Source organism: Rattus norvegicus, chromosome 1 (genome assembly GCF_021556685.1).
Source record: "Rattus norvegicus strain SHRSP/BbbUtx chromosome 1, alternate assembly SHRSP_T2T, whole genome shotgun sequence".
Classification (NCBI taxonomy): domain Eukaryota; kingdom Metazoa; phylum Chordata; class Mammalia; order Rodentia; family Muridae; genus Rattus; species Rattus norvegicus.
In genome coordinates this window covers 3,492,287-3,519,495 of record NC_141534.1, presented here as the reverse complement: position 1 = coordinate 3,519,495, position 27,209 = coordinate 3,492,287, and the positions used below count along the sequence as shown (strand labels likewise).

At 39.9% G+C, this 27,209-nt stretch overlaps 1 protein-coding gene and 1 long non-coding RNA gene across 8 annotated transcripts in view; one reads left to right on the top strand and one right to left on the bottom strand.

Annotated features, from left to right (window-relative positions):
• Tab2 (TGF-beta activated kinase 1/MAP3K7 binding protein 2) overlaps nt 1-27,209 on the top strand; it is a 50,111-nt gene that overhangs the window by 16,246 nt on the left and 6,656 nt on the right. For 2 of the 7 annotated variants that reach the window (NM_001393814.1, XM_087553857.1), the window contains 2 exon segments: nt 15,434-15,621; nt 18,847-20,347. In NM_001393814.1, coding sequence (NP_001380743.1) covers nt 15,520-15,621; nt 18,847-20,347 — 1,603 coding nt within the window. In that variant the 5' untranslated portion in view covers nt 15,434-15,519. 7 annotated transcript variants of the gene reach the window in all.
• Nucleotides 373-6,793, bottom strand: LOC148006819 (uncharacterized). The gene is made up of 3 exons (XR_015648985.1): nt 4,553-6,793; nt 3,656-4,161; nt 373-3,342 (listed from the first exon to the last, which is right to left on the bottom strand). It is a non-coding gene; the product is annotated as an uncharacterized LOC148006819 (long non-coding RNA).

The following is a 27,209-nucleotide window of genomic DNA, read 5'->3' as shown; positions in this document are numbered from 1 at the left end:
ATGTTTCTCTACCTTCTGAATAGGGATCCTTATGCGCATGTACCTACCTTGCATACTACACTTTTTTGTAGAGGACAGAAATAGTGTTTGCTTTAGAGCTTAGAATGAGTCAAAAATCCAGGTTCTACTCCAAGGCCTGCCACTAAGCTGTATAAGAAACTTAGAACATAGAGTCTAGGTGTGTGTTGTACATACTTAGAAGATACTTTATTTTTTTTTCTACTTTTAAGGTATTCCTTCCCTAATTTACTAACTTAGGTTAATTAATAAATTCATGAAATTCCTTTCTGCCCAGTAAATAAGTTCATGAATTTTTAATGAGTATCTAGGTTCTCATTGGGGTTTCAGAATATCCATTTTAGTGGCTGTCTTAGGGATTTTACTGCTGTGAACAGACACCACGACCAAAGCAACTTTTATAAAGACTACATTTAATTAGAGCTGGCTTACAGGTTCAGAGGTTCAGTCCATTATCAAGGCAGGAGCATGGCAGCGTCCAGGCAGGATGGTGCAGGGGGAGCTGAGAGTTCTACATCTTCATCTGAAGGCTGCTAGAAGACTGGCTTCCAGGAAACTAGGTCTAGGATCTTAAAACCCATGCCCACAATGACACACCCACTCCAGCAAGGCCACACCTCTGAATGGGGCCACTCTAAGTCAAGCATATTCAAACTACAGTAGCTACTTAGTGGAATTTTGGCTTTCTTAATATATCTTCTGGTATTTGAAATTGCAAAACAAAAGTCTAATGTTAAGAACATTTTACTAATTTTGTACACTTTATATATCAATGTTGCATATAGACAGGGTCTATATTTAAACACATGGTCCATGTCACCAAAGAAGTAGAACAATACAAGGAAAATAATGATTCGTGGTGTTTATTGGTTCACAGGAACATTATTAATTCTGAGTATAGAGCCCATGAGGACTGGACTGGGAAGACTCAAGAAAGAGGTCAGACTAGAGTTGATTATGAAGAGGTAGTTTTAACACGTGTCAAAAGTGGAAAAATTGCATTCTAAGCAACAACATTGCTCACTGAGGGAAGAAAGGGGTTTGAATGTGTTCAGAAAGCCTGACTGGATTCCTAAGAATATAGGGACTGGTGGGAAATAAAAATAGATCAATTTTAAGAAAACAAATAATAATAAATGCTGGCGAGGATACGCGCAGACAGGAATGTAAGGTAGTCTAGCAACTATGAGAATCAATGTGAAAGCTCCTCAAAAACCTAAAAATAGATCTACCATGTGACTCACCCAAATCACTCCAGTTTCTGCCCAGACGCCACCAAGTCAAGTCACAGAGGTACAACAGAGAATGGATAATGCAAATATGGTGTATGTCCACAAGTGGAATGCTTTCCACTCAAAAGAATGGAGTTTGCAGGCAAATGCATGGAAGTGAATGGAGCCAGTTTCAGAAAGACAAATACCATCTACATTCTCACTTGCAGATGTGATAAAAATACATAAAACCACTATTTGTCTGTAACATAAAAGTAGATGTAGAACAGTGGTGGGAGCAAAGAGGACTGACGGAGAGGAAAAAGAAGTGGGAAGACCGGAATGTGCTCAGTGTTCAGAGTGCACTTGTGTAAACATGCCCTTCTATAACAGGGCCGTGGGTGGTGAATATACGCAAGGATATTTTTTTTTTGAAACTTAAAAAAGATATTTAAAGTAAGTAAATTTAGCAGTAGGTGAATATAGCACAGGGGGTAGATGCTTACCTAGCATGCCTCAGGCCCCAAGCTCAGCATAACATATAAGTCATGCATGGAGATGCACACCATAGTTATGCCACTAGGGAGGTGGAGGCAAGAGGGTCAGTCACCCAGAGAGTTTGAGGCCAGCTTAGAATATATGACACTCTGGCTTTTTTCTCTTTTAAAGGTACATTTAATAGATTTTAAATCTGAATCACACGACCCTAAAGATACCTAAAAATAGGATTCGAAGGAAAGATGCATGCAGAAGTGAAGGGTTAGGATTTTATGCAGTAGAGCACAGTAGTGTCCGCAGGGCTGTTTCTGTTGCATGAAATATTTAAAAAAGGATTCCATGCAAGGCACTGGCAGACAAACTGGCCTCTCACATCCCCAGCCATCTGCCCTCTGTGGTTAGCTGTCACAAATCCCCATAACCTGGTAAAATCAAAACTCTAATTTATCAGTCAGATTTATATTAGTAAATTCTCAACCCACAAAACACAAAGAACTCAAAACTTAGTTGATAGGAACACAAGCTGCACACCTAGGTGGGGCAGACGCACCCTACTTATTACTTAATCATCTAAGAGATCCCCAATACTTACAGCTCTCGGGACTGTGTGGTTCCCGCTCCTCCTCCTCTCCTGTAGGTTCCCTCTCGTCTTCTCCTCTCCTTCCCTTCCTCTCTCTCCCTGTACTCTCTGTACTCACCTCTAAAAGTCTCCCACTGCCCAATCACAGGCTCTCGCCTTATCTGATGCCTGTCCTCGCCTACATAGAGACAACAATCCACATTTTCATCACCATGTTTCCCTATAATTGTGTATCTTGTGCTTTTCCCTATCTTCTCATCTCTGGTGTAACCACTGTTCTCAATTCCAGTATCAATCTGTATTTGGACGTGTCACATTGGACCTGACAAATTACATTTTTAAAATAACATTAATGTGGGTATTTTATGCATTCATAACCAAAAACTAAAGAGGGAATCTGTAGCCTTCTTGATCTCTGATGTAGAGACCCAAACTGGAGAAGGCATAGGCGTGGATTTTAGTGGGAGTGGCAAGCAGGAAAGGAGCCTAGTGAATATTGTTTCTTATTTGTGTTGCTTCAGTTCCTACACTACTGCTGTGGCTTCTTCTGTGCTCCTTGTCTTCCTGCTAGATAGACTAAAGTGTGAGGGCAGTTTGAATAAGTTGCTTTGTGAATTAGTACTTGATGAATGACTTTCAGACTTAACTGGCAACTTTGGTGTATGCACGTGGCAGTGTATTTAAAATGACTAAGACTTCTACATGCTTATAGGTTAAAGGGAGCTCCTGAAGAGGGAGGGAGGGAGGGAAGTATGAAAGGATCTGAACTCACAAAATGCAAGGTCCAGTCTTAGACATTCACTACAAAGAGTAACCAGACCTTGGAAACTTTAAACATTGAATTTTTTTTTTAACTTAAAGCCTCAGGTAACTATTTCACAACATAGAGAGGCAAAGGTAAACTTTGAGATTCTTTACAAAGTCATGATAGTAAAATAGAATAAAAGACTACAGACCAGTCTCAGGAAAGTTGGTGGAAAAAAAATACTTAATGAATCATCAAGTGGACTCGAGCATTTCATCACTGTAACAGCACTGTAGATTGACTAGTGGTAGCATTTCATCACTGTAACAGTGTAGATTGACTAGTGGTAGCATTTCATCACTGTAACAGTGTAGATTGACTAATGGTAGCATTTCATCTCTGTAACACTGTAGATTGACTAGTGGTAGCATTTCATCTCTGTAACACTGTAGATTGACTAATGGTAGCATTTCATCTCTGTAACACTGTAGATTGACTAATGGTAGCATTTCATCCCTGTAACACTGTAGATTGACTAGTGGCAGCATTTCATCCCTGTAACACTGTAGATTGACTAATGGCAGCATTTCATCTCTGTAACACTGTAGATTGACTAATGGCAGCATTTCATCTCTGTAACACTGTAGATTGACTAGTGGCAGCATTTCATCTCTGTAACACTGTAGATTGACTTATGGTAGCATTTCATCTCTGTAACAGTGTAGATTGACTAGTGGCAGCATTTCATCTCTGTAACACTGTAGATTGACTAGTGGTAGCATTTCATCTCTGTAACAGTGTAGATTGACTAGTGGTAGCATTTCATCTCTGTAACACTGTAGATTGACTAGTGGCAGCATTTCATCTCTGTAACACTGTAGATTGACTAGTGGCAGCATTTCATCTCTGTAACACTGTAGATTGACTAGTGGTAGCATTTCATCTCTGTAACACTGTAGATTGACTAGTGGCAGCATTTCATCTCTGTAACACTGTAGATTGACTAGTGGCAGCATTTCATCTCTGTAACACTGTAGATTGACTAGTGGCAGCATTTCATCTCTGTAACACTGTAGATTGACTAATGGCAGCATTTCATCTCTGTAACACTGTAGATTGACTAGTGGCAGCATTTCATCTCTGTAACACTGTAGATTGACTAGTGGCAGCATTTCATCTCTGTAACACTGTAGATTGACTAGTGGCAGCATTTCATCTCTGTAACACTGTAGATTGACTAGTGGCAGCATTTCATCTCTGTAACACTGTAGATTGACTAATGGTAGCATTTCATCTCTGTAACACTGTAGATTGACTAGTGGCAGCATTTCATCTCTGTAACACTGTAGATTGACTAATGGCAGCATTTCATCTCTGTAACACTGTAGATTGACTAATGGTAGCATTTCATCTCTGTAACAGTGTAGATTGACTAGTGGTAGCATTTCATCTCTGTAACACTGTAGATTGACTAGTGGCAGCATTTCATCTCTGTAACACTGTAGATTGACTAGTGGCAGTGCTGTGCACTGGCATGGAAAACCTAAAGGGTGTCAGAAAGTGGAAGAGCTCTTAGTAAAGGACGAATAGAGCAATATTCCTAAAGCTTTCACATCTCAGACCAGAAACCACCATTTTGTTACTAGAAATGGAAAGATGCTAGAATTCCCATTTTAGTATTTAGGAAAATGCCAAATTCCTATTTAAAAGGTCATAAATCAAAGCCATAAGACCTATTGTGACGGATAAACTTGGAATTATAAATTCTTCATTTTCAGGTTATTTACTACTCCTCCTCAATATTGTATTTCCTGTTATCTTTTAACTGTTCTATTTCCTGAGGTCAGAAGCTTCCTTGAAAATATTTTAGATATAGGAATGTTATCTATGATTGCATGGGAGGCTAAGGCAAGAGGAGACTTGGCTGTGCAGTGCACCTGCCTCATCTCCCGCCATCCTCTCTAGCCCCAACATCACTGTTAGCTAACACTGTCCTGGAGAGGTTCCTAGTGCAGTGAGACCAAAAATGAGTAAGTAAGCAAATAAAGGCAGGTGTGACTGGAAGGGAGGAGGCACGTTTACTATCTAATACTTTATACCTGGGACAGACAGCCAAGGAAACAGGCCAAAGTGTCCGAAGTGTCACTGTGGTGGCTAGATATAAAGTCATGGTGCCTTCTCTACAGTGTCTCTCTCCCTGGGAGTCTCTAAAGTAGGGAGTGTTCTCCAGGAGAACTAGTTAGTGACAGGGAATCTCTCCTGACCCCCCCCCCCCCCGCCTTCTGAGGAATATACAAATAAAATCTCTCCTTTCTGAGTGACATACTTTCATGTATGTTTTTAAAAACTATTTTGAAAGAAAGTTGTGCTGTGAATACATCTGAGAAACTGTAAGGAAATTTTTTCCTAAATTCCTTGTGGCTGGTGACACTTGCTTTATACTTGGTAGATGGCAGAGGAGCTGTAATCTGATCTTAGAGCCATATTTGGTAAATAATAATTTTCAGTGGAACCCACTGTTCTATCAGTAAGAGGGAAATTATTACCCATATGTGGTAGAAAGCTATTCTTTTCTTTAGCTGTATAAAAATCAAGCTATATTGTGGATTAATTAAGTTCTGACTCCTAGAGCTAAGTTTTAACAAGGCTGTTAGGACACCTATTTTCTACTTTACTGGAAAGGAGAAAAAAAATCTTGTTTTCTACCAACTATCTTTGTATCCTTAATGTAAATTGTTACATCTTTGTTTTATCGTCAGCTGTGAGAATTGAACTGTCTCATATATTCATTCTTGTAGTTATTCTGAAGCCAGTATTAATAAATCACTTACATCTCTTAGAATGTGATGTACTTTTATTACACCTAAAGCTTACTAAACATGGCTGTTGCTTTAGTATTTATGAAAATGAAAACCTAAGTTTACCTCCATGGTCAGAGCAGAAATGAAGCAAACAGAATAGAATATGTTTCATTTTTTAGTAATACAAAACAATGTATTATTGGAAACTTGATATGCAGCAGGCTTTGGGTGCTTTGTGTACACAGTGAAATTTCAAGGCAGCCCAGTCGAATGAATAACCAGTTGTCTGCCGGTTGGTAGAATGGAAACTTTGGATGGGAATATTTTAATTCAAGGCCAAATTGAAGTGAGATTTGAAGCAACTCTCCTGTCCTCTGGGGCTCTTTTCCCTATGCCATGCCATCACAGAGCCTGGAAAACTTGTGTTTCCCACCAGGGGAGGGAAACTACTTTTCACAGTGTTAGATTGGTGTATACAAGAACTGTAAGGGGTTTACAGTCCTCCAGGTTGATAGAGCAGAGATTCAGTTTACTTAGTGTGGGACTCCTTTCTTAGAGGAACTTGTAAAGGTGCCAGCATACTGAGAATCAAGTGCAAGGACATCATTCCCAGGAAACTAACTAGGCTACCACTCTTAATAGCTTACTACTGTTTGTCTAACTTCGAGACTTGCCAACTTGTTTTTGTTTTAATATGAGCCTAAGAAATATTTTTAAAACAAGTGACTCTGTTTTGGTAACAGAAAAACAATTTCCAATGGGTTAAGAAGCACATCTTATGACCTGTTATCTACCACCGCCTTTAAGCATTGGAACTTGAGCAGTGCCTTTAATCCCAGCCTTCCGGAGGATGCAGAAGCAGGCAGATCTCCAAGTTTGAGGCTAGCCAGGTCCACAGAGTTCCAGGACAGTCAGGGCTACATAGAGAAACCCTGTCTTGAAAAAAAAAAAAAAAAAGAAAGAAAGAAAGCTGGAACTTAAAATTAATTTCATTGCTCGAGTATATCTAAAATATTTTCAAGGAAGCTTTGACCTCCGGAAATAGGAGAACAGTTAAAAGATAACAGGAAATGCAATATTGAAGAGGAGGAGTAAATAACCTGAAAACGAAGAATTTATAATTCCAAGTTTATCCATCACAATAGGTCTTAACAGCTTTTCTGTTACAGTTTGCACTGATCTCAGGCACCGTTTTGGAGATTTCCTAAAGGCCTCTTTCCACTTCCCAAGATGGGGAATTGTGAGACTTGGGCAAGTGAAGACTACCTGCTGAAGCAAATGGCTTTCCCTGTAAGCTGGAGCCAAGAAGCCTTTTCCTTACTTGAGTATTCAGTTTGAGGCTGTGGGCTGCTCCTGCTTTCAGACCTCATGTTGTGTGCTCCACAGTTCTTACCTGCCTACCTCTGGGTTTACTGTAGTTTCTCTCCTGCTTTCAAGGCTCCAGAACCAGTTCCTGGACCTGCTCTGGAAAAGAAGTGTCCAGTAGAGATGAGCTCACTGCAGTTACTTAATTAAACATTTATAACTGCAAATGAGCCAACCAAGGACAGCTACAGTTTGAATTTTTCTATTTCCAGGTATGCGAAAGTTGGGCACTGAAGCTTAGGCTGTGTGATCTATAACAACACACAGTTCACAACTTACAGTTGCCTTGCTTTAACCTGAGTGGCATGGAATCCCCTAACATCTAGTAACACTTGTAGCTTAACTTTTGCCTGAGTCTTTCTAGTTTAGTTTGTTTGCTAGTGGTGGCAAAAGCAGTTTAAGAGAAATGCTGTGGAAGTGCTATATAGTCAAGCCCTGCAAATGTGCAAAATAGTACACTGGCATTCATTGAAAAGTAAACATAAAACAGCCATCCTTCTCCAGGGTTCATGTGTGAGGCAAGTAATATTGGGGATTGAGTGAGTGAAGCAGATTTCCTCCCAGTATCCTTAACTGTTCTGTTTCTGCTACGTTCACATGAAGTTAACACATTCTCCAGTCACTTGAAATGATCGGGTTTGTTTATAGATAAAACAAATACTGTATTTACATGGTATATTTACCTGAATTCAATTGTATTTCCACTAACTTGCATATATATATGCAAATATATATTACTGGCTTGCTTGAAAGAAGCTATAACAAAAGTTTCTTATATTTAGTAATTTGGATGTCTTACTCCTCTAAGAGAAAAGACTCAGTATTTCTTTTTTTTTTTTTTTTTTTTTTTTTTTCTTTTTTTCGGAGCTGGGGACTGAACCTAGGGCCTTGTGCTTGTTAGGCAAGCACTCTACCACTGAACTAAATCCCTAACCCCAAGACTCAGTATTTCTTAATGTGGCAATGCAATAATTTATTTCTCCTTGAAGGCAGTTGTTTGGAGTTGGGGGGGGGGGGGGGCATTGAGATGGCTCTGTAGTTAAAGACAGGCCCTTGTCATCAAACCTGATGCTAGGAGTTTGATCACAGAGATCCAAATAGTGTAAGGAGAATTGTCCTCTAACCACCTTATGTTAGTAAATTAATATTCAACTTAATTATCATTTTCCTGTATCAGGTTAATTCATTCCTTATAAAGTTTATAGTTATGTTCTAAGACCAGAACATGAGTTTTTCTAATACTCTATAGTTTTCTTTTATAAGTAAGGATTTGTTAACATGCTTACTCCCTGTTTTCTTTTAAAGATATTTATGATCAGGATAGATTATCTAAAATATTAAATGAAAGGGGGCACTGGAAAGTAACTTTGTTTCCATAGTAAAATGCTAGCATATTGGAAAAATAATAAGATATGAAGTGGAAAATACACACAAGGTAGTTAGTTATATAATATGTTTGTCTCAGATTTATTGCACTTTCCTTAATCCATAGAAAATGGCAACATCTACCACAAAACCTCAAAACGTCAATTGCCAACTGTGGTTGACCTGCACATTCCTCTAAGAAGAACTTGTGAAGTGGTGAGGCAGAAGCAGTGGGCAGCACTCAGTCCTTAAGGCGCTGCACTAAATGAAGACATTGGGGAGGGCTTTTGTTCGCTTGGTTGGTTTTGGTTTTTCAAGAGAGTTTCTCAGTGTAACCCTTAGACTACAAGTCCTGGAAAACTTGCTTTGCAGATCAGGCTACCTTGAACTCAGATCTATCTACCTTCCTCTGCCTCCCAAGTAATGGGATTATAGGAAGGTTTCTTTTTAAAAAGAGAAGGCATAAATCATGCTACTGACTATTAATTTGTATTGCTTTTCTTTGAAAAGGTCATTATGCTAAGCCTATAAAGTTGTCTGCTTTTATATAATACTTACTTACTTGGTCACTTCAAGTTATTAAAGGTATTAAGTTAGACCATAACTTAAAATAATTTAGCATTTGGATAACTGGTTTGGCGTATTGTTGTCTTGGCAGTTAACTGATTTCGCAGTGTGATTCCATATTACAAGTTCTATGGCAGTCAGTGCTGAAGATTGTTTATAATCTTATTTTATATTTTGTTTGTTTTGTTTTTCATTGAAACAGGGTCTGGTTGTCCAAGGGCTCACTACATAAACCAGGCTGGCCTTGAACTCAGTTCATCTGCCTCTGCCTCCCAAGGACTAAGATTAAAGGCATTCACTACCATGTCTGGAAGTTCTTATTTTTATCTTAAATGGTAATAGTACTTAAGTTTCAGATTTTTTTTTGTTGAATGGCTGTAATTCTTTTATTTCCATCATAGAAAAATAATATTGACATGTTTAGATTATCTTGTTAAAATTGGAGTATCATACTTCAAGAAATATAATTCCAGGAATTTGTCATAAAATACTGTTGATGGCCTGGGGATGGTGGCTCACCACTTTAGAGGCAGAGGCAAATGGAGTGAGTTGGTGGTCTACACAGAGAATTTCAGGCCAACTAGAGTAACATAGTGACACCCTGTCTGAATAAGAGGAGGAGGAAAAGAAAAATGTTGACTTTTTTAGGCTAGTTAATGACATTTGTAAATTCTTTAAAAATGAATCGAATATCTGGTATTGTTTACCTGGCCTATAATATGATACTTATATACTACAGCAACAATATAACATGGATGCTTAGATTATATGATTCTCGTTTTAGGTTTCAATTGGGAATCTTCATTGAGATCAGAAGATTCTATAACTTACTGTAACTTTAAAAGATGGTAGGTAACATCATCCAGCTATTCTGACTGCACATCAGTTTTCTTATGGTAAAGACATTATTTCAAAATAACTCACTGGTAATGTCAGCCAATCCACAAAAGCAACACGAGGTAGGGTTAGTATTAGGAAATGCTGGTGGGGAGTGGGAGGGCGAGGAGGAGGAAGGGAGAACATGTCTGCCTTTCCATTGGACCCTGGAGAGGCTGATCTGTATCTAGCTCTGTTAAAATGTAATGTATTGCTCCTGAGAATTACTAAAAGCACCCTCCCAGAACAGCGCAGCGCTGACAAGAAAAACGAGATAGAGATACAGCTTTCAAAAGCTTCTGTAACGTCTTTTAAAGCCAAGAATTTTTTACAAATATAGGACAGTTTTATTCATGTTAAAAGGTCAAGAAATGATCAGGTGATGGTGACTCATGCCTTTAATCCCAAGTTCTTGAAGACAGAAGCAGGCGAATCTGAGTCCAGAAACTAACAAAAGTAATGATGTGTAAATACTATAATAAATATTGTACTTTGCCTCAAACAAGACCTAAAATTTGCCTGTGAAATTGAGCTTTATGAATTACTGAACAAAACGTTCTGAAACCAGAGGTAACACTGGGTGTTGCTAGTGCAGTGCCTAAAGAGGCTAGAGTTACAGGCGGTTATGAGCCATCCTAACATGGGTACTTGGAACTGAACCTGGGCCCTATGAGTGAGCAGTGTAAATTCTTAACTACGAGACATCTCTGTGTCCCTACCATATACTTTTTAAGTACTTAGTATACAGCAGTGAACAAGATAGTCTCACCACTTTGAAGTGGTGAAACTGATGTTTTTGTGTGAAGATTTTTGTTAGCAGTCAGGGATTGGTTCTGAGCAGTGGAATTGCATTGTGGGTAGTAATCTGGTAGCTAAAATCCACTGCAGTCTTCTAGCCTCTTGAGTGCTCTATGCTATACAGCAGCTTCCCACTATTCTCCCAGCTTAGCATTTCATACTAGTTAATACACAGTTTGTAAGGATGAAACAGCAGTAGCCCCTGCACTGGTGAGTTTGAGGCAGGTGGACCGTGAGTTCAAAGGCAGCCTGGGATATAGAGCAAGATCTGTCTCAGTGTTGTGTGAGCAGTTTGTATGTGACAATATTAAAGACTCTCCTCAAGTGTATTTCTGGGCCTCTAATAAAACCCACCTGCAGGTTTCACTGGCCTCTTCTGTCACAGCAATTGAACGCCCTTCCATGGTCTCCCTAGTCCCCTCTCCTCGGCTTCCCGTTTCTTACGCTACCCACACTTCCTCCTCATTTCTAGAGTTGACCTGTTTTACAGTCTTGCTTCATCTCTAACGTTATTCACATAGTTGTACTTTATGAGTTTCCAACTCCCTCAGTGAAGATCCCTTTGAATACACACAGCACAGTTTATACAACTTCTCGAGTACTTGAGCACAGGCGTACATATTGAAGGGATCTGCGTGTCTCAGTTTTTCTAATGTGCATTAATCATTTGTTCTATGAAGACTGAAAAAGAACACCTCAAAGATTAAATCAACTTCAGAATTCTGCAGCCCGGGGAGCATGAAGCCCTCCTACTAAAATTTGGTTCCTTCCTACTTTGTGAGAACCCACAGTATTCAAAATAAATAATCATGTTGCTACCTGTTTAAATTTTTTTGCTGTAAGCTAGACAGGCTTAATAATATAATTAATACAATTAATATAATCATATACTGTGTAATCTTGTAAACTCCTGAGTTTTTACGTTTTATAAAAATAAACAGGGGTTGGAGATTTAGCTCAGTGGTAGAGCGCTTGCCTAGCACATGCAAGGCCTTGGGTTCGGTCCCCAGCTCCAAAAAAAGAAAAAAAAATGGATAGTATTACTGTTTTACCGATATTTGGTTTCTTTTGCTGTCATTGTCATCTTAACATGGATTATCCATTGATTCTCATGACAGTTGAATACTGTCATCATTTTATACAGGATGATAACTGAAGTATTAAAATTCAGTGACTTGCCAAAGAGAACATTTCAAGAATCCTTGCTTTTACTTAGCAACTGCTATGTGTCAAATATATGAGCTCTATATACGTTAGTTACCTCATTTAGTTTGAGATGAGATAGTGTTGGTTACTTCCATTTTTAACTATTAAGATGGTTTTTGTTTTCCTCTTTGTTTCTTTACCCTTTTTAACTGGAAAAAAAAACAAAAACAAAACAAAACCTCCAGAAACTAACATGACTAAAGTTCAATATTGCTTCTTTTACTCTTAGGAAATTCTACTTTTTAGGAAAGTTTGTTCTTGTCTCAGCTAACATTGTTACCTTCTTTTTTATTGTTTTAATATAAAAGAAAATACTTGTCATATTTACATTATGTGGATCTCTTAAGAATTTTATAGAAGAAACCTTATCAGTTCCTTGGATTTTAAGCTTTTTGGGAGCTCGAGTGGATGGCCCAGTCTGAGTTCAGTACCTAGAACACATATAAAAATGCTACGCATGGTGGTGTGTGCTTAAAATCCCAGTGGTAGAGAAGCAGACAGGTGGGTTTCTGGGACTTACTGGCCAACCGTTCTAGCCTATTCAGTAAGTTCCAGGCTAATGAGAGGCTATATTTTAATTGCTGTGTCCGCATATCAGCATTTTCCTCAGGCATCTCCACATAAAATATTTACAAATATATAGAGGTACTCCAGTGAAATCTGGAAAATTCGGTGTCTTCTTCTTCTTCTCTACTGCCTGTGCTTTATACTAGACTTTAAAGTAGTAAAGAGACCCTCAAAAAACATTCCTTGAACATATTCCACAAAAATCTTACTTTCCTTCACAACAGTAATATTGCTGAAATATACTTAAGTGGTAAATGACAAGTGACACCCAAGTTTTCAGATAGATTTTGGTTTGGCGTGACATGGCTTGGTTTGGTTTGGTTTTCGAGACAGTGTTTCTCTGTGTACCCCTAGCCATCCTGGAGCTCACTTTGTAGATCAGGCTGGCCTCAAACTCAGAGACCCACCTGCTACCCGAGTGGGATTAAAGGCGTGCATCAACATGCCTGACTCAAATAGATTTAAGATTAGAATTACTAAATTTGTTCTTGTTCCTCCTTGACTTGAGCATAGTACCCCTCAGTGTCTTAAAAATTCTGTATGCGTATTTCCTGCTAACCAGAGGTCAAGGTTCCTCTGCTTTGCAGCGCTGCTCTTCACTGTATATTTTAGAAAGAACTGAGGCAGGAGGATTGCCCCAAGTTCAAAACTACCTTGGGCTAGAGTGTGAGCCCTGTCTATAAATATGCTGTCTCACTGGCCATAGGTGTCTCAGGTTGTGTTTAAGATTTCTTTCCCTGGTTTATAGCAGTTAGACAATATTGGGCCTTTTGTGTGGTTTTCCTTAGATTTGTAAGTTTGTATCATTTGCTAACTTGAGAAAAATTTTAATCACAATTCCATCAGGTTATCCACCTACTCACTTGTGTCCTGGTTTCTGGTCTCTAATTACAAGGACATTACATTTTGGTATTACCTGCTGCACTCTGAGCGTCTGGAAGCCCCGCTCCACTCACTCATAGCTCTGTCCATCTTCCAGACTGCTTTATTTTCTCCTCTTTCTACTGTGGATAAGCATGTCCAGTGGAGTCGTTTCACATATTTTAGTTCTTAAATAGAAAAATGTTATATACAAATTTCATATGTATGAATCCACAATATATTGCACTTATCTCCCGAGAAGTCCAGGTCCACTCACCCTCATGCATGAGGTGCTTCCAAGTTCATACGCTGATCCCAGCAGCCACGTTATTCTGGGCCTGCTCTCCATTGGCTGCCTTTTTCTTAAGTATGGATTCGTTTTTCCTGTTTGATTCTAAACATTTAAAATATAATGAAGGACAGGGTTGAGTGTAGAAAGTCTGGATTCTTTCATGTTCCCGACTGGATAGTGATGCTTAGTTTGTTTTAGGGGACAGTTAGCTATGCTGAAGCCAAACTAGAAACCCTGGAATCACAGATGAGTTATTTTAACCTTAACCTGGCTCTTCCAAGTGTCTCTCTCACATATGTAGTTTAGAGAGCAAACCTAGTGTACAGAGTACTACGCAAGATTAGCCTTCCGACTCGGATCCCTCTTTCTTCAGGACCTGCTCTGTCCTCTCAGAAAGTGGGCATAAAGTATAGTTGCGCATTTGAATAATGTTTCTCATTTGTGTCCTAATTGTCTAGAAAAGCAAGCCAATGGTAACATGCTGTATATGCTTTAATAATGGAAGAGATTAGAATTTGATTTCATTCTTCATCTTTAATTAATGAAGGTGTTTCTCATTTAGATGTTTATTTTCCCATTCCTAATATTGCATATAAATTTTTTTCTAAGTTTAAGTCATTTGAAATGTGCTTTAGAAACTGTAATGTGAAACTTTACAGTAAAACTTTCATCTAATGATGTTGCATCTTTTGTGAACCTAGAATTGGTCTAGTCTTGGGAATATAGTAGTTAACCTCAGAGGTCTTGATCTTCTAGAGATCACTTATAAATGTCACAGGAAAAAAGTAATATGTGGATGTGATTTTTTTTTTTTAACATGGCAGAATGACTAGGGAAGATGTTTGTCAGTGGGTAGCATTTGATGAGTGAAGAAGGTAAGAAGTAAACAAGAGAGCCTTCAAGTATCTGAGGGAATGTTAAAGAGGACAGTTAAGTTCAAAGCCTCAAAAAAGATACCAGAAGCCCATTAGCAACAGAGGGAACAGGAATGTGTTAATTAACAAGAGGTCTCCTGGTATGCAGTTTTGAGGCACAGAGGTAGGAGAAAGCTGCTCTGGTGTACCGTTCCCAAAGATAGTTTATGGGGAAAGACTGAGAGTGCAGGAGGCAGGGGACTAACACAAAGAACAATGCAGGTAGAGAGGGGACCATTAAGAGACTTACAGTAATAGCTAAGGTGGAGTAAGGTGGTCAGGAAAAAGCAGTAGGGGCAAGAAAGAATTGTCAGATACAAAGTACTTTTGCAACTATCTGATGGTAGTGAAGACTTGGTTATTTTGTGTAGAGGAGTTAATTGTGCATTTCAGAACTGAATATACAGCAACATAGAGAGTGAAAGCATTAAGTTTTAGATAAAATACACATGGTCTTTTAGAGCCACATTTTAGATTCTCAAAGGTTTTAATGGGTAATCATTAAGAAATGTTATTAGTTCCTGATTCTCCCTAAAAGAATAAGGAAAGACAAGACAGCATCACAGCAGTTTCCTAATTGGATACATCTTAGCACTGCCATTGTAGAGCATTCAGATAGGAATCAGATCATTTTGAAATTGTCTACTAGAAATGAAAATTAATAAACCTAAATAATACTTTTACAGTTTATAGTTAGGTGCTGTGATTATAAATCCATAGCAACATTCATTCTAAAGTCAGTTCTCAATAATTTTTTTTTCTTTCACAGAAAATGCTTGGCCAGAAGAGATGAGTACTACTTCCACCCAGGCCTAGAATTGCCTATTGAGATAGTCCTGAGCAGGCGACATACGAATGGCCCAAGGAAGCCACCAAATTGATTTTCAGGTTTTACATGACCTGCGACAAAAGTTCCCTGAAGTGCCTGAAGTGGTTGTATCCAGGTGCATGTTACAGGTCAGTGTTCACTGGTTTCTGGATTTATTGATACAGTACTATTCATAATATGAATCTGATGATTTTTAGATACTGGAGGAAAACTCTTTGATAGCCTTACTGTGCTGTAATGAACAACGATCTTTGGTGTCTCATAGTAGCGTGGCCTCTGGCAAAGGAGGGCTCTCGGTATCTGCCTGTAATAGAGGTTCTAGTTCTACTCTCTACAATCTCGCTCCCTTTTCCTCATCCTCTCATTACATTTGTAAAATCCCAGGTCTTTGTATGAAAACGGGAAAGTCATTGGTTCAGAAAGCTTATTCTTCTGTTGATGGGTACATTTGTCAAAACACTGTTCGTACGTCAGTCTCTTCTCTCTGACTTGAGTGATTTGTATGAACAGTGCATAACTTCCCAATTGTGAAGAAAAAAATTGTTTCATATTTCTAAGTTTTCTTTATAAATTTTCCAATTAATTTCTCCAATTTCTACATTTTCTTAGTATACAAAATTCTAGAAATCCATAATTCTACATATTTAGTGATAGTTGTAGCTGGCTATTCATCTTCCTCTCAAAAAGTATTTTGGTGATCCCTTCAAATTTTGGCAGATTATTTTTAAAATTTGATAATGTATGAAATTTTTATCCTGCTTTATAGTGACTACATATGTCACCCACACCCTTACCATCTTTTATCTGTGCTTTCAGTTGTTCTGTGTACTTTCAGACTTAACCTAGTTTGAGTCCCACCAATCTGTCTACTTCCTTTCTAGATGAAGATACTATTGTTTCTTGGCAGTGTAAATACAGGGTGCTATATATTTGCCTTTTTAAAATTTTTTCCATGTTCTTCAAGATGAATTTTGGATGTCTTGACTCTAATCCTATAGTACACTAGTCTGGTCTGGAGTCCCAGCTCAGCTCTATAGCCTGACATTATACTCTTCATTATAGTTAGCCTTGGGGACGTGAAATTCTCCAAACTTACCTGGTTCTTTTATACAGTGGTTAGACATGTGTTTTAGAATAAGCAGACAAGTTCAGATTTTGATTGTTACCAGTAGTAACATCTATGACCCACATTTTTACTTCATTTCTTTACTGTTCAATGAGAATAAAAATTTTCACAGAAAAGTATAATCCAGGTAAATTTACTGGTAGGGTACATGACTCAGTTCTAAAAAGAGAAACAGTAATGGAAAGTTCCCTATTGTAAATATTTGGTGAATGAGTCACTAGTTCATTCACATTTATCAACGTAGAATATAACGAAAAAAAAAAAAAAAGAGGAGAAAAAAGGAATCTTATGTATTAACAAAATTGTCTTCCCAAAATACTCTTTTGTCATTACTTCTCTGTTCATTTGTGTTAGTAGCTCTCTCAACTGCTTGATAACGACTAAACTATAGTACCATTCACTTCTTTAAATCCTCCATTGCTTAAGCCCAATCTCCTTTTACAACCATGCGGTTTACAAAGTTTCCAATGTGAACCTTCACACCACTTAGAGTTACTTCATTCACTGTGTTAGGAACGCCGTTCACCTAATTCTCACAGTTACCATTCCCTTCATCAAGAGCCTAGGGTTTCTATGTTACTTTGGTTTTTGTTTTGGGAGGGTTGGTTGGTTGTCTGTTTTTCTCCTCATCCAATTTGCTTGTGCCCTGTTAACCATCAAGCTGTATGCACTCATTAATCCAGGAGTGTGTGTCTATGTGTGTGCCCACATGCTTGTTTGTTTGTGTACATTAGTGTGTATAGGTACAAGAGTGTGAACAAAAGTACATGCGTAGGGGCCTGAGATAAGAGCAACCTCTACTGTTGTTTTCTAGATCTTTCCATGTTTTTTTGGTTGGTTGGTTTTTTTGGTTTTGTTTTGTTTTGTTTTTTGGAACAGGTCACTGAGCTAATTTAGTCTTGCTCTAGTATACAGCTAGACCACTTGGAATTGCAGGGCTCATCCCCAGAGAAGATTGGGTCTCCCTCTCTCAGCAGCCATTGATTGTCTATAGCTCCTCATCCAGGGAAGGTACCTTATGTAGCTTCCCCCGTCCGCCCATGCTGGCCTGTTAATGGTAGTGTCATTGTGCAGGTCTTACTTAGACAGCCAGAGTGTTAGCATTTCATGGGCTCAGCCTCCCTCTCATTCCAGAGGACACTGTCACACAGCAGGCATTCTGGTCTGCTGACTCCTAAAACTGTATCGTCCTTTCTTCCACGGTGTAGAGGTTGTGTTGTGGATGTACCAATTGATTCTGGGCACCCCACAGTTGATTAGTCTCTGTATTTTGACCAGTTATAGCTTTCTGTAATGGTCTCTGCTGCAAAAGAAACTGCTTTGATGAGGGGTGAGAGCTACACCTGACTGTGGTTTTGTATAAATACTTAGAATTTAGCTGGGGTATTCTAAACCCAGTTAACGGTCCTTGGCTGGAGAGGTCATAGGCCTAAGGGAATTGACTACTGCCATTTTCCAAAACTGTCTACCTGATTGAGTTACAGGCTCTTTAGGGGGAAAAGCTAAGTTTTATTTGTTATTAAGTCTTCCATGAGCTCAGATTGTTGCATATGTGATTGATGTCCAGTAAGTATTTTTCTGGAGAATTTATGACCAATGGTGTGGTACTTTATTTAAAAACACTTTGTGTTGGGTTTTGCTTTTTTCTGCATGTTGCTCTAGAATGGGTGCTCTGTTGAAGGCAGAGACGTGAACTCAGCTCTATTGTTGGCTCCTTTATGCTTACATTTCATTTGTAGAGGCATGTTTTATACAAAAGGAAGAAGCACAGGTAGATTTGACATGATAAGTGATCTTTAAAAGAATCCATGTACCAATTGGCTATATAAATACTGAATCTTTTCTAAGTAGTCTGAAGAACTTTGCATTTTATCATTTCACTTTAAAAAGAAATTTAACTATACCTTATTATATTCTTAAACTTGATTACTCTGTTCATTGTAAAAATTGTATTTTTAATTAGGCTGCATTTTTACTGTATTTGGATGAATCCATTTTACTAAGTAGCTTCTTAGACAATGATTTATCTGTTATTAGTAAATTTTTCCATTATATGAACAGTGAGAATTAATACCTTAAACATATATATAAAATAGTTCTCAAATCCAAAGATGTCTCTTACGATTATATTTGTACTCTTGTTAGTCGTGTAGTATTCTGTGGTAGTGATAATCTGTGCATTCACTTCTCGTGACTAAGAGTGACCTGTTCTTCTTTTGCTCTGTAGAACAATAATAACCTGGATGCCTGCTGTGCTGTTCTCTCTCAGGAGAGTACAAGGTATCTTTACGGTGAAGGAGACCTGAATTTTTCAGATGAGTCTGGAATTTCTGGTCTACGCAATCACATGACTTCTCTCAACTTGGACTTGCAGTCACAGAATGTTTACCACCATGGAAGAGAAGGAAGTCGAGTGAACGGAAGTAGGACTTTAACACACAGTGTTAGCGATGGACAGCTTCAAGGTGGGCAGTCCAATAACGAACTGTTTCAGCAGGAGCCACAAACAGCACCAGCTCAAGTTCCTCAAGGCTTTAATGTTTTTGGAATGCCCAGTACATCTGGTGCTTCTAATTCAACACCACATCTTGGATTTCACCTAGGCAGCAAAGGGACATCAAACCTCTCTCAACAAACTCCCAGGTTTAATCCTATTATGGTAACTTTAGCCCCAAACATACAGACTGGCCGAAGCACCCCTACGTCTTTGCACATACATGGTGTGCCTCCACCTGTACTCAACAGCCCACAGGGGAATTCTATCTACATTAGGCCTTACATCACAACTCCTAGTGGTGCAGCTCGACAGACACAGCAGCATTCTGGCTGGGTATCTCAGTTTAATCCCGTGAACCCTCAGCAAGCCTATCAGCCTTCACAGCCTGGACCTTGGACTACTTATCCTGCATCCAATCCTTTGCCACATACCTCAACCCAGCAGCCGAATCAGCAGGGCCATCAGACCTCTCATGTCTACATGCCTATCAGTTCGCCAACTACTCCACAACCGCCAACAGTTCACTCGTCTGCTAGCTCTCAGTCTTCTGCCCATAGCCAATATAACATTCAGAATATTTCAACAGGACCTCGAAAAAACCAGATAGAAATCAAACTTGAACCCCCACAAAGAAACAGTTCTTCAAAATTACGTTCTTCTGGACCTCGAACTGCCAGCACTTCCTCATTGGTCAACAGCCAGACCTTAAATAGAAATCAGCCCACTGTTTACATAGCTGCCAGTCCTCCAAGCACTGATGAGATGATCTCCCGTAGTCAACCCAAGGTCTACATCTCAGCCAATGCCAGCACAGGAGATGAGCAGGGCATGCGGAATCAGCCTACACTCTTCATATCCACGAACTCTGGGGCCTCTGCAGCCTCCAGGAACATGTCTGGGCAAGTGAGCATGGGTCCTGCCTTTATCCACCACCACCCTCCCAAAAGCCGGGTGTTAGGTGGCAACTCCGCAGCCTCCCCTCGAGTGGTGGTGACGCAGCCCAACACAAAGTACACCTTCAAAATCACAGTTTCTCCCAATAAGCCCCCTGCCGTCTCCCCGGGGGTTGTCTCCCCCACCTTTGAACTTACAAATCTTCTGAATCACCCTGACCATTATGTAGAAACAGAGACTATTCAGCACCTCACAGACCCTACTCTAGCACACGTGGATAGAGTAAGCGAAGCACGGAAACTGAGTATGGGATCTGATGATGCTGCCTACACACAAGGTAAAGCTGATATTAAAGGGGCATTCTCCATGCTGGGCTTGGTGTGCATGTGATTGCACAGCAGCAGTGGGCATCAGCATGCCTGCGGATCTCTTTAATTTGTTTTGTGGTCCTGGCCTTGCTACACTAAGTCTTCTTCCACTTAGCTGTATCCCCACTTCCGTCTTTAAATGTCCCAAATAATAGTACTTTAATATGGAATTATTCATGTAAATTTTAATGTTATAATCTGGAGTTACTAGCTCTTCAGAAAGTTAATTTTGTTTTTTTGATTTTGTTTGTTTGGTTGGTTGGTTGGTTTTTCTTTTTTCTTTTCTTTTTTTTTTTTTTTTTTTTCTTTTCCCAGAGCTGAGGACTGAACCCAGGGCCTTGTGCTTGCTAGGCAAGCGCTCTACCACTGAGCTAAATCCCCAACCCTGGCTTGTTTGTTTTTAAATATTTTTATTTTGTTCCATAATATGAATAATGTTTTGCCTACCTGTGTGTCTTTGTACCGTATACTTGCCTGGTGCCCACAGAAGTCAGAAGAGGGCATCATATCCCCTGGAACTGGAGTTAAGGGTGGTTGTGAGCACCATGTGGGTGCTTAGAACTAAAACCAGGTCCACTCTAAGATCAACAAGTGCCCTTAATCACTGAGCCATCTCTCAAACCCCTTAATGCTCTTCTGATGCACTGACCTTATGACTGAGTTTCTCAGAGGACTCTGAGTCTTTGGTCTTGCTTTGTTTTAAACTGATGCATATGAAGTGATTCTTCAACCATGCAGGGAGTGGTGTTTTCCCATTCCATAATCCTCTATGGAGTTTTAAAACATCAGGTGCCCAGGACCCAGCTTAAATCTGCTCAGTTAGCATCTTGGTATAGTGGGCTGATGCTCGTATGTATTGTAGAGGTCTGTGAGTGATTCTGTTTGTACTAGAAATTATGTTAAAATTGATACTACCCTATACTATGACTAACTGAAACTTTTTCTTTACGTTCAGCAGTGCCTGAGTTTGTATAACTTACTAAGTTCTTCCATAGGTCTCAGTTGCCTCTCTTGGGGGAGAGGTAGTCTCCCTGTGTTTGAATAATTGCTGATTCTTAAATGTAGAGCTGAGTTTTTATGATGATAAAATACAATGAAGTAGACATTTGTATTTAACTGGGCATTTTAAATACTAGTTTTTGTATTTGATTTAAATGAGGAAGCAAAATGTTCTTTAAATATTTTGTCTCCATATTGTTTTTCTTCCCGTTCTCTCTAGAATCTACTACAATCAAGTTTTCCCCCAGTGCAGTCACCCAGAAAACTACTGTCAAGGTCTTTGGTGATGGCATTGTTACATCCTCAGTAGACATCTTTGAGCCTTCCTCTCCCTTCTCTGGAGATCAGCCACCTCTTGCCCACGAAGCACTGTGTTTCACAGTCCTCACTGTCTTGTGCTGTGCATTCTCCCTCCTCTGTCTTGTGCTGTGCACTCTCCCCTCTGCTCACCTCTTTGCTCTCTACCTCTTTGCTCCTAGTGAGATCAGAGTCTCCCAGCTCACACTTAATAAAACTCTTAACCTCTTTCCTACCTGTTCTTTGAGTATCTCATTTGATCTCTTGATTTTTGTTACTTGTTTAGACAAAATAGTTCTACATAGTACAGCTCTACTCAAGACAAAATCTTCTACCTTAGTCCCCAAGTGTGGGGTTATGGGACTCTGCCGCCATGCCCAGCTCTGGCCTTTGATTTTACATAACATTCTATAGACCTTAATTGGTAAATAACATTCTATAGATCTTAATTGGTAACTTTTAAGCCATACTTCTTCCCTGAGTTCAAGGCACCTTGTCTGCACAGTACCCCGCATTGGAATATCTCGTGGGTTTCTTAAATTTACTGAGTCTTGAAGCAGCCTCTGACTTTCCCACCAGTTTATTTTCCCTTAGTCAGTTACTGGCAATTGAATTTTCTAAGGATTAGAATAACCTTGGGAACATCCTGGTCTCCTTTGTTTCACGTTCACATCTGCCAACTCTCCTTCCAAGTCTGCCCAGAGTCCTGTCTTCCCATCCACATAGTCCCTGTCCTCATAAATGCCACCACCTCTCAGATCAGTGTGTTAGCACCTGACCCTCACTGTTCAAAACTACTTCAGATCCTGTCACTGTGCAGGTGCTAGCTGTCTATTCACAGTAAAAGCTCTCATGCCTGCCATGCCTTCTCATCCACTTTTTGGCTTTGTCTGTTTTTACGTTTATTTAGATTATGAGTGGTTAGAGTATGTGTGGTTGTAAGAGTGTTTATGTTCACACACGCATACTTGTGTGCTTGCATATGTGGGTAGGAATGCAAGTACTTTATTAGCAATTGAGGGCAGAAGACTCACTCTAAGTTAGTTTTCTCCTCTGACCTTTACATGGTTTGTGGGGATCAATCTCATGTTATCAATTTATAGGTGTCAAGTGCTTTATTTATCCACTGAACCATCCTCCTGGCCCCACCTTATCCTTTCAGCCAGTACCTCACTTGATCCGTCCAGCCCCTCTTGTCTGAAGGTTACAGTAAACACAGAAGACAGCGTCCCTTGGTGTCTGTGTACTTACTACTGTCCTATTTGGACTTGGCTGAGAACCCACTGAGCTGTAAGCTCCATTCCTCTTCCCTCCTGATGGAGACCACCGAGAGAGTACTGCTGAAAGTAGGGTGCTGTCCCCTTCTCCCCCATAGCGGCTGCTGTCCTTGAGCTGACACTCCTCATTAAGACTGTTGTCACAGGGGAAAGAAAGATACATAGTATGTGTTAGAGAAGCCAGGGCTCAGCAGACAAGCACTCAGTCTCTCTTCTCTAAGCAACCTCTCTAAGAGTGATTTAGATGGCAAAGTATCTTTGTTTAAAAACTTAAATACGTAAGTTATATTTTAATAATACGATTCCAGTGTCTTGTCTCCAGCCATACTTGTGATTTTGTCATCCTGTTAATACCAACAGAAACATTGATTTTATTGAGTGATTGCCTTGACTTGAGCCTAAAATAGAAATTCAAGTTAAAAAACTTGAGAGTTGAAAAGTTGATTGAGTTTTGTGTTTCTCGTTCCTTGTTGTTTCTCACCAGCACTTCCTTACAAGTCACAACACTCCTGTTGGAGAGTTAATAAAATTCTGGTTGTGATACACATTCAGTGTTTTTTTTTTTTTCAGAAGGACATACAATTTAAATTATAGAGGTAAAAGACACTCAGGTGTGCAGCACTCTGTACCCACAGTTACCAGTCCACTTCCCCGCCCAGCGCCATCAGACAGGAGCCGCAGAGGCTGCAGATCTGGTAGTGGCTTCCTTCTGAGGCATCGTGCTCCATCTCTGGAGAGCTCGCCCAGCCCAGCAAGCTGTGTCTTGAAGCTGATGCCTTGATGGGTGTCGTCAGTGGAGGGTGTTGGTGGCGCACACCTTTAATCCCAGAGCTCAGGAGGCAGAGGTAGAGGCTGGTGGACATCTGTGAGTTAGAGAACAGCCTGGTCTATACTGTGAGTTCCAGGATAGTCAAAGCTACACAGAGAAACCATGTTTCAAAAAAAACAAAAAGATAAAAAAAACAGTACCTTAAAAGCATGAAAGTGGTATGCAAATTAAAAGGTCTGACAAAAAAGATACGGTAACTGTCTCCACCTCTAACCACTCATCTGTTAAGTACAATCGCTTAACATTCTTTATTCTTAGTCACTCATGTATACATAAAACTACATATACACACACAAAGCACATTTTAGTACATGCTACATACATGTGATTTCTGTAAATATATGGTTGAATCCTGACCCTCACAAGGCATACAGACTTCCTCATTCACTAGACAGTACAGTGTAACTGCTGTTTATATAATGTTTATGTGATGTTAGATATCATCACAGATAATCCAGAGATGTGCTTATGCAAATAGTGACACTGTCTTCTTTTTCCGAGTCAGGACCTTTCTCTATAATGCCCAAATAAGCTTTGACTTCATGCTCTCCCTGCCTCATATGCAGTGTCATTAGCAGAGTAGCTGGTGGGCTCTGTTCAGCACCATCCCCACCCGAGAACCAGATAGGAAGCGTTCATCTCTGCTCCATGACACAAGAAATGCCAGCAGATCAGTCTTGCTCCTGCCATGGGGGAGGGAGGAGGGGTTGGAGTTGGGGGGTTCTTTTGGTAAAGCAGGTCCCGTAGCCACACCTACCTCTAAGGAAACTGCAGTTCTGCATCCCACCATGTGACTACCACAGGAAATGTGTTCGCTTTGTATGTGAAGCTTCCTAGACCTCTTGTACTAGTCCTTGTGCCCCATTTATGAGTAGAGAGCACTTTCATAGTGTTCACAAGAGTGTTCTTCCTTCTCTCAAGTGAATAAATGATTGGAAAGAAAATACTTCCCTGTTCTGTCACATAGAAATGTACTATGTAGAGGTTTCTTAACTTGTCAATGAGGGAACATGAGTGTCGTCCTCGGGCACCTTGTTTCTTATCTTGTGAGCATGCCCGGGTCTTCATCTACTTCCTTGTTACTCGCAGGGCCTTTTACTGCGCTCACCAATGTTTTAATGCCCTACCTTTGTGCATTCACATTTGCCGGTCTTTTCCCTTCTACTTTCTGGCATTTGTATCATAATTAGAAAACCTTTCCCCTTCCACAATTTGGAAAAGCAGACAACAGAAATGTCCTGTGTTTCTCTTGGTTATGGTGATGATACTCCTTGAAACCACAGTGAACTAGCTTTGTGACATTCCATCACAAACTCACAGACTGCTGTGCATCTCCTTTTAAAGTAGAGATCTATGGGGTTGGGGATTTAGCTCAGTGGTAGATAGGCAAGCGCAAGGCCCTGGGTTCGGTCCCCATCTCCGGGAAAAAAAAAAAAATTAGAGATCTATCTAAGCTGTAAGCAGGCTCTGAAGTAAGCTTTAGATGGTGAAGGTACCTCATGGCTGTAAAACTGCATGTAGAGCCTTAGTTATGTACAAATAATGCCAACAAGCTAGTGCCTAGCAGTGGCCATTACCAGTTGTGTTAAAAGTCTAGCTCATGTCTTGTCAGTACTGAGTGTAAATGATGTGGATATCTCAGCTCCAGAGCTTCCTTCCGCATCATCTCAGTTTTCCTGCTGTGTCTGTTGTTCGAGTTACAGTCCCTGCTGCAAGATCTGATTTCAACTAGCCTTAAAACTGTCACAACAAATGAAAACAGGAGGCTTTCAAAAGCTGCCATCCTTGAATCTTCTGTGACTCAGTCACCAAATAAATGTCTAGTAGTAATACAGCAATGTATAATTCTTGTCCAATTTTTTTGAGTTCTGTGTCTTTCATGTCCTTCCTTGGTGACTACATTTAAACACGCATTCTTTATTTCTCTTTGTTATTTTAATTTAGAAACTGGGTATTTCATTTAGATAGTGCACCTTGATTCCTTTCATTTGTAATCCCTAAACACTTAGCATGTTGGCATTTAAGAATGGCTCCTGTGTAGATTTAAGCATGGCCTGCAAAGGAAACACAGAAGTCAAGCTGGTTCATTGGGCTTGGGGCCATCCTTTCCCAGACCCTGGTGTGCTTCTCAGGTGTTTCTAGTGTTTAGTCTCACTTTGCTTTCAGCAGTCTCCAGCGTTCTCACCCACCCGACCACAGTTGTCTTGTGGTCTTCTCTGTGTGTGTACTCAGCTTTCTGTCGTGTCATTACAGTCCGTTTTTATTTCAGCAGCTGCCTGTTGTTTGTACATTCTCCCACACTTTGAAAATGTGTTTATCTGAACTCTTTGATGATTTAGTTAGGTGAACAAATTGTTCCATTATCTTCTAGAATTATACTTTCTTCAATTTGGGGACATTTTTAACCAGTACTCTTCAGATCTTGACTTTTCGCCACACTGTGCCTGCCCCTAGAATTCCTTTTTAAGTGAACAGGTAAACAACATTTAGGAAGTGATTCAGTCTGGAAAATGCCATGGAGCCAGTCTGTTTACCATACGGTTACTGGGGAGCCCCGAGCAGTGTGGCAGTGCTACTGTATACCTAGACCGTATACCTGCTGACTGCAAGCCTGTACAGCGCATCACTGTACGGCACTGGATGCTTGAGGCAGTTGTGAGACATTCTGAACATGGAAGGACTAAAAACACTGTGGCTTGAGGCACTTTCTCACATCAGCTCACTTTTTCTGGGTAGCATCATCCTGGGGTGTTTTTCCAACCCAGTGTCCTAACAGTCAAGGTCCCTGTCTCTGTGGGCTGACTCCCAGAGAGGTGCACCGACGTTGACAGCTTGATGAGCTTTTCCCTGACAGCACAGCATTTACCCTAGAGATTTATTGCTTTTTTTTAGAAATCCTGCTAAAGTAATTTCACAAAATGTCATCTGAGAACAAGAACATAAAGTATTTATCTAAGTGACGTTTTTAATGAGAAGTTTGAATGTGCTTTGGTCATTCTTGTTTGTTAACAATCAAAATCGTTTGTCATTCCATATTTGTGTATGAAGTGTCTGTAAATTCATCATGTTAGAATGTCTCGAGTAGCCTGTGACATCACACTGGAGAGAAGAGTTTGTCCTTCCCTCCCATGCGTCCGTCAGATGTGAGCTACAGAAGAGCCAATGAGTTAGGTCAGTCTAGTAAGCTGGAAGCTTTTAAAAAGTAGCAGACCACAGACACTGTCTTCAGCCATAATGTGGGTTTCATTCAAACCATTAAACCATTCTTAGGTGTGCAATATTTGGTTAAATAGTTAAAAGTTTCCAAGTCAAGATCTTTGAAAATTTAAGTGCATCCCCGTATTTTGTTTTAACGTAGCTCTGGGATTCTTGGCAGAGGTCGCAGAATTGCTTTTCTGCCTGAGAGTTAGCTGCTGGAGTGGGCTGGTC